The 8,404-nt window shown below is 37.2% G+C and overlaps 1 protein-coding gene across 1 annotated transcript; it reads left to right on the plus strand.

The window, feature by feature from the left end:
• The first annotated feature begins 4,038 nt into the window (after nucleotides 1-4,038).
• Nucleotides 4,039-7,923, plus strand: LOC125590383 (putative F-box protein At1g47790). Its single transcript, XM_048763935.1, has 2 exons — nucleotides 4,039-4,332; nucleotides 6,944-7,923. The coding sequence occupies exons 1-2, from the start codon at nucleotides 4,039-4,041 to the stop codon at nucleotides 7,883-7,885; spliced, it is 1,236 nt and encodes a 411-aa protein (XP_048619892.1). The 3' UTR covers nucleotides 7,886-7,923.
• Nucleotides 7,924-8,404: the final 481 nt, after the last annotated feature.

Genomic DNA, 8,404 nt, shown 5'->3' on the forward strand with positions numbered 1-8,404 from the left:
AAGACTAGAGGGCCAACAAAAATGCGCAAAGTAGCTAAGCATATAGAGGACAAGGTCGATGTGGAGTTTAATGCTCTAGGTGAGCATGTTGGTCATGGATCAGTTACACTCTCCTCTTTCCTAGGTCCTCTCGTGAGAGAGCATGTCCCAGTACTTCTAGATGACTGGAGACATCTCGATGAGAAAACAAAAGACGCTTTGTGAGAGGAAATTCAGGTTAAGTTATTCAAACTCTTTCATATCTGATTAATGTAGTAAGCCTTTTACTAACTTTAAAATCTTTAACAGGGAAGATTCAACTTGAAAGAAGAATGGCAAAAAGATGTTGTTTTTAAGCAGATGGGTTGTTTGTGGAGGGCCTCTAAATCCAGACTGTCTTCGAAAGTCAGAGCTACCAAAAACAAGGCTCAACTACAGATAATTAAGCCCAGCAACATACAATCTGCGACTGCATGGAACAATTGGGTTAAAGGAAGATGTACCACAGCTTTTAAGGTAATATAGTAAGTGGATTGATTAGAGTCTGTGTATATTAATATTAATTGACTGAAATTGTAATGTGCTTGTTTAGGAACAAAGTGATAAATACAGGGAACTCAGGAAGGGACAAATTCCTCATACCACTAGCCGTAAAGGGATGATTCGACTTGCAGATGAGATGGTATGTTTGTAATTTCCAAACCTTTGGAATTAGAAATAACTTCAATTGCTGACAACAAATTCATATAAATTGTAGAGGAAAAACAGTAGTGATCCTAGAAAGGTAACTAGAACAAAGGTTTGGGTCGCTGGTCACACGCATTCTGATGGAAGACCTATGAGTCAAGAATTTGCAGAAACAATAGTAAGATGATTTTATTTCGTAGATTTAAATTTACTTGCAAGTTTGTTAGTATGAGGAGACTTTACAACAGTCGTAATATATGTTAATACAGGAGAAGATTAAGAGAATTGACAGTGAAATGGGGTCAAGTTCAGATAATGTCGGTGAAGATGCTGTCACGCAGGTGCTAGGAAAGGATAAACCAAGAAGAATTAGGGGGATGGGGAGAGGGGTTACTGCAACCAAGTTGGCATTCTTACATGCTAGAGACTCCCATGTTCAGAAGCTTCAAGATACACAAGCAGAACTAATCAACAAGATTGAAGATTTGCAAAATGTGGTCAAAGACTTAGCCGGCCAAAAGGTAAGTTCCTTACAATAGAGTTTTGACTATATAGCCTTTTAAGTGCTATCTGGTTTTAAGAATCTTGTTTATTTCTGTCTGTGTTAGGAAAAAAACGATTATCGTTCTAGTTATGAAGTAAGTGATATTAGCAAGGGAGGAATAAGGTGCCAACTACTTGATTGGGTTTCAAATGATGATGTCGTTGTTGCTGAAGGAGAATACCACTCTAGTGAACCCTATTATAAGATTGGTCGAATTCCATTGGGTCCAAATGCGGCTGCTGTAGTAGTGAAGTCTGTCTCTGTAGAAACAGCATCTATATGGAGACCTACATCAACTTGTGCTAGGCTTGCTCAGGCGGTTGGAGTGAAAATTGCATGGCCAGCTTATAAGATAATCCTGGACGATGATATTGACTTATCAAGCAATGGTAACATCAACGGATCAGAGGTAATTATATATTGTTAAGATCTTCCCTAATATACATTGAATACATGACTACTTAAATTTATCTTTTTTAATGATTCAGCCTACTGATGCGTCCTTTGGAAAAGTTCAAATCTTTGACTACTGGAAATCAGAAAAAGAATTAATTGCTGAGGGTGTATTGTTGTCGACTGATCCTGTTGAACTAGTGAACCAAGTACCGCTAGGACCGAATGCTGCAATTCTTAGAGTGGATTTGGTTGTGAAATCTGATGTTTTTATTTGGAGACCTACTCCTCAAATGACCAAGATGGGTGATGCCCTACATGGGAAAATTGCATGGCCTATCGATAAGATACTACTACCTGATGAAGATTCACCAAAAGAATCAAACAAGAATTCAATTCAGGTATGTTTCTGAAACATCTTATTTATTACTTAACTAAAGTAGTGTGATTCTTGTTGGTATATGAATTTCTGTTTAGATGATAGTTGGATTCAACGATGATTGTGTTGATTGTCTTTGTTACTGTATTTCGTTGTAGAGTGGTAGTAACAGTAGTGGTTGTAGCAGCAAAGGTGGTAAACAGAAGTGCGCTCTCTTGGACTGTAATAACTCTGGACAGAGAGTGGCTTTAGGTCGTGTGTTCTCAACTGATCCAGCAGAGAAGGTGCATTTCGTCCCTTTAGGTCCCAATGCTTCTAAGGTTTGGGTAGAGGTTTCCGAGTACGATGGGGCACGAGTGTGGAGGCCAAACTCAGAAATTGAATTCATTGGTGATGCAGTTGGAAGCACGGTGGCTTGGCCAAATGACAAGCTTGTTTTATTGTAAGAAAGATCCGATGGTTTTGAACTTGTTATGCTATTATGCTAGTTGCAGCACACTTTGAACTACCAATGTTGATTTCTCTACTTTTGTAATATTTGACAAGAATGTTTTAATGTTGAATCTTTGAAGTTTATGTTTCATAATATAATGTCTGACAAAAAAAAATCGAGTCTATATAAAAATAAATAAATATATATAAATTATAAAATGAAATATGTAAATATTATAATTATTTAAATATACTATATAATAGCATCAATATTAGCTGCTATAATTTCTAAATAATATATATAGCAGGAACTATTAATTGCTATATATGAATTAAAAATAACTTCTCGAAAACGCTGTTAATAATATAACTAATAACATTAATGACGCGCTATTACATAGGTTACTATTGCAAATACAAAAGCGCTATCGATTCCGAAGAAACGATAGCACCGCAAAAAAGTGTTATCTAATGTGCCATACCTACTATGACGGGCGATGATACAGCGTTCCTTAAACCGCTGTTAAATCGTTAGATAACGTTTTTCGTCCGCTAGTAAAGCCCATTTTTCTTGTAGTGTGTTGACACCTTTTTTAAGTTTGAACCTCAAGCTTTTAGATGTCATACAAACCCGATCACCTCACCACATATATGAACCTAACATGGTAAGCATATAGCCTATTGAAGTAAGCTTGAGATAGCTTGAGATAGAAGCTATCATAATCCTACTGAGATTGAGTTTACTAAAAGGATTAAGAAATATTGAGTTGTGTTATACCTAATGAGTTTAGGATAATTAGATAGCTATATAAGGATATGCATAGATGTTGCATAACGTGTGAGAAATAGGATTGTGTTTGAGAGCTTAAGGTTTTGTGATAGTTTCCTTAAGAGAATTTAATAAGAACTGTTCTTATTGAGAGAGTTTGCAATCGTGATCCTGAGACAGTTTGAGAACTATATTTGGTATAAGAGCCACTAAAGAGAAACATCATGAGTGATATTGTGGCAATTGTGGAATGCCCAAAAGAGAGAGGAGGCTCCTCCACCTTCCAGTGTCCCATGCTTAATGCGACCAACTATACCGTTTGGTCCATCCGAATGAAGATTGCATTACGAGATCATAACGTTTGGGAGGTTATTGAAGAAGATACCGAGAAGAACGATGTAGCCACGGCCTTATTATTCCAATCCATACCTGAACCCTGGTTTTGCAAGTCGGGGATTTGGATACATCTAAATAGGTGTGGGAAGCCATTAAAACCAGACATATGGGAGCAGAGCGAGAGTTAAAGAAGCGAGACTGCAAAAATTAATGGCAAGTTCGATCGTCTTAAGATGAAAGAGACCGAGAGCATAGATTGACTTTAATGGGAAACTATCTGAAATCTCATCAAAGTCAGCGGCTTTAGGATCCAACATAGACGGACCGAAACTTGTCAAGAAGTTTTTGAAAAGCCTGCCTCCGAAGAAATATATCCATATAGTAGCTTCTCTAGAACATGTATTAGACCTTAACACGACAACCTTTGAAGAGATTGTTGGCCGTTTGAAAGCGTATGAACAACGCATTACAGAAGATGAAGAAACTACGGACGATCAATCAAAGTTGATGTATGCAAATATGGAAGCTCAATCTGGTCAGTCGAATAAAAGCTATGGACAACAAAACCGAGATTATAATGGAGATTGGAGATACAGAGGCCGTGGAGGTGGACGTTTCTACTGTAGAGGAAGAGGTAGAGGAAGATATTATGGAGGAAAAGACACACGAGATGCATCTAAAATCACATGTTTTAGATGTGACAAAGTAGGTCACTTCGTTGCATCATGTCCAGAGCTTAAACTTAAACTACAAGAAGCACAAGAGGACAACACTGAGACACAGGAAGCCGACGATGGAGATGGTAAAGTATTGGTATGCGATATAAAGAAACATTTGGAAACAACTCTCTGCTCAGTTCTCGTGTTTCTTATGGTCAGAGCCGGGCCTAGAATTTTTAAGGCTAGAAGCCCAAAAAGAAAAAGTGGCCGAAAATAAGATAATGAACTGTGGCTATTAAACCACTACACTAAAGACACACTTATTGGAATTTGTGGCCGGTTATATTGATATTATTTGGCTGCCGGAAGCCCATGCTTCTTTAGCTTGGGCCCAGGGCCGGCTCTGCTTATGGTACAACCATCGTGTCTTAGCTTGAACACCTGAATCTGATATTCATTTCTCGTCCAAGTAGATATAATTTTGCAGTCATCCGTAGAACTCATAACCCATAACCGAGAAAGCGATGAACATCAGAATCTCACATCCCTTGTCGACCAAGTATACATCTGATTTTTCATTGTTGAAACGTTTTCAAGAGGCTCCATCCACAAACATTATTCGAGATATGAGTTTAAGACTGTCTAAGGTTTTTGGTGTGTTCCTTTTCTACGTAAAGTAGGGTTTGGCGTTTTAAAGTTTTTTTTTATTATATATATATACTAGGTTAAGACCTGCGTCTTGCGCGGGATGAACATTATATATATAAATTATTTTATATATTATATGTTTATAGAATATTATGAAATAATAAATATATATTGAATAATTAAAAAATCATTGTCTACTACTTATATAATTAAATTCGTGCGAACATATAAATAAATTTAATAAATCGAAAAAATATTTTTTTTTCTATTTGATATGATATATAATTAAATTTAAATGATAGTAACATATATATGGTATATGTTAATATTAATATTTATTAGATGATGCTTTTTGCTCATAGTTTTTCTTATCATTTGTATCTGTTATAGCAAAAAGTCTAAATTATTGATAACAAAATTTTCACTGTGTGAATAATGGTTTAAGTAATTTATAATATTTTAAAAAATTAAGTTGTTATTTTTTCAATTTTTTATCAAAAAAATGTTAAAAGTAAATTTCAAAATTAGGATATTTATGTATTTTTATATGGCATATAGTTTAATTTAAAATGATACATATATTTATATATCTTTTATTTTGATACTTATTAAATGAGACTTTCAACTTATATTATTTTTCAATTATTTGTATCATGTCATAACAAAAGTTTTAAATCATAGATCACAAAATTTGAATGTGAAACTTTTAACAGTTTTAATAATTTATACTCGTTTTTAAAAATTCAAAATATAATATATAAATAATTTTTTTAATTTTTATTATATGATTACTATGATTGTTTAATTTATTTTAATAGCTTAAAATTAAACAAATATAATTATAATACACACTTATTTTTATCAAATCTTTATTATTCAAAATCATTATTGTCATATATACTTTAGCCACATTAGGCAATTCCGTAATCTTATTTAAGGAAATAATGAATCACATTAATAATGTATTTATTGTGGTTTAATAAAAAGCTTATTATATATTTAAATGGACCAACTTATTTCTCTAAAGATTTTAAGAATCATTCTAGTGATGACATGTGGCTACAAAAAAATATTGCAATGCTTCTCAAATAATATATAGGGGATACACACTACTAATACAAGGGTCTCTTATTATCAATTTATCAAATTAGGGTTTTGAGCAAATATGGAGCTAAAAGAAAAGAAGAAGAAAACAAACTACAAAAAAAGAAGAATACAATACAAAAAGGGTTTAAAATTATCTAAAAGGCGAAGTCGGAAGTAGAGAGAGAAGAGAGAGAAACGTTTCCCTCCGGCGTACGGCCGGCGCGTGTGCATCCGTGCCGTCGCCGGAGTACTCCCTTCTTCATGATTTCGTTTCCTTTCCTCGGTCTCTTCGCAGATCCACAATCGTTCGCCTTGTCGGAGCTCTGTCGCTGTCACTTATCGTAAGTGGTGGTGCGGCTTTGGAGTCAAGACGCCTCCGTATGGTGGCGCTCGGAGGTGACGGGGCTGTTGATGCGCGTTCTGGTGGTTTTATTTCCGGGCGATGGAGGCTTCTTTAGCTCCGTTGACGTCGGTTCTCTTGTGGGGGGTGGAGGCTTTCATAGATCCACCGTCGCCACTCTTGCTTCCGGGAAGGTGAGGTTTCTTTAACTCTCTTCGCCGGCTTTTGGATTACGGTGAGAGGAGGCTCACATAGCTCCTTGATACCGGTGTGAGACCCTTTGTTTTGGGTGTGGCGATTAGATCGAGGTTTGTAGAGGCGAATAGTTCTTGTAATCTGTGAGGGATTCGTGGGTCGCCGAGGATGAGATATCAGTTTAAGCTCTCCGGCGACGGCGATGAAGTTTTTAGAAGAAGTTTGTGCGGTTCTCGGTTCGACTGTCCAGCGTTTCTGGTGGTCCAAAGTCGGAGGCGATCTCGGTTATCTGATGAACCCTCCGGCGTGAAGACAGTACGGCGATGAACGTTTGTATACGTGCGGAGGCTCTGCAGGTTCGGAGCTCCGGCGGTAGTGGCGTCTCCTTGCGGCGCGCCTAGGGCGAACAGCCCGGTTTCTAGTTGTTTGGACCGTGTGGCCGTCTTGTATTACTTGGGCTTTGGCCCATTGTGTGTTTATGCTTTGTGGTCCGTAGTATCGTGGGCTTTTGTTTAAATCTCGTGATGTTTGGGCTTCGGCCCTGGGCTTGGCCCATCTATCAATAAAAACAATTTGGGGAAAAAAAAAAAAAAAAAAAAAAAGAAGAATACAATACATTCCTACCGACCTAACCATAGAGATACTCTCAAGGCTGCCTGAGAAATCTATTGCTAGGTTTAGTTTTGTGTCCAAGCTTTGGTTATCAATCACCACCGACCCATTTTTCCCACGGCCGCGCCTTGTACTCTGTTTCCAAAACTATTACGACTTGTATGTTTCCTCTATTCCACAGCACACTCAGAACTCCAACAGGTCCTACTCTTCTTCTCTGTCTATTGATTATCATCATTCGATGAAACTCCCAGTAGATTTTATCCACTACCCATCTACGGAATCTGTCCATGGCGTGATCTGCTTTGAATTAAAAAAGCCCATAGTATGGAACCCTAGCACGAGAAAGTTCATAACTTTACCAACTATACCAAGGCCCTGTAAGGACTGGAGAAAGATAACACTGCTGTTAGGGTATGATCCCGTTGAATGTAAACACAAAGTAGTGTGCATTCCATATAAAAGGATTTGTTACGTGTGCCGAATTTTTACACTTGGATCAGCTCAGGAATCATGGAGAACGATCAAAGTTAACCATAAGCATCATTCTGGCATGCATGCATATGGGCGATGCATCGAGGGTGTGATATATTATATATCATATAATCGTCATCAGAGCCGTGGTTATGTTGTAATGAGCTTCGATGTCGGATCTGAAAATTTCGATATGATAAAACTACCTTCGGAATTTTATGGGGACAAGCTGATAATATATAAGGGAAGGTTGGCTTATTTTAGTGAAATAATTCATAGAGAAAAATATAGAATCAATCATAGAATATTATGGATTTTTTTTTTTTTTTACTCAACTTCAACTTTGCATTAACCAATTCGTGGTAACGAGATTACAACCTCACAAGATTTTCACCCTACATACAATATCGGGATCTAGTATCACCTAGAAACACTTAGAAGGATCCTACGCTACCGAATCAATCCGATATTGCATTTTTCACCACTCCGAGAACAAGTTCATTCCACTACTCGGAATGAACCGTCTCTTAAACCACTAAATTCTACCACTAAAAACCAGAATACAAAACATATCCTTAGCCTGCAGAAACCAATAATGAGAATTCTAAGAAACGCACATAGCGAATGGAGCTATTGATTGGACTTTTGAGCTCGGCCATTGCTTCATCACCAGAAAGGTGCTTCTTCTCACGATTGAGAGAGGTCTTCAATTAGAGATCTTAGCAACTAGATTAGAGATTGAAAGAATTTGGCCGACCAGTTACTTCAACGCCAAACCGGCGCCTACTCCTCTCCATGTATCTGAGGGCTTCGGGACAGCGGTTTCGTAGCTGGGGAAAAACGAGTTGAGGTCATGGCTCCATTAACGGAC

The sequence above is a fragment of the Brassica napus genome, chromosome C7 (genome assembly GCF_020379485.1).
Source record: "Brassica napus cultivar Da-Ae chromosome C7, Da-Ae, whole genome shotgun sequence".
Classification (NCBI taxonomy): Eukaryota; Viridiplantae; Streptophyta; class Magnoliopsida; order Brassicales; family Brassicaceae; genus Brassica; species Brassica napus.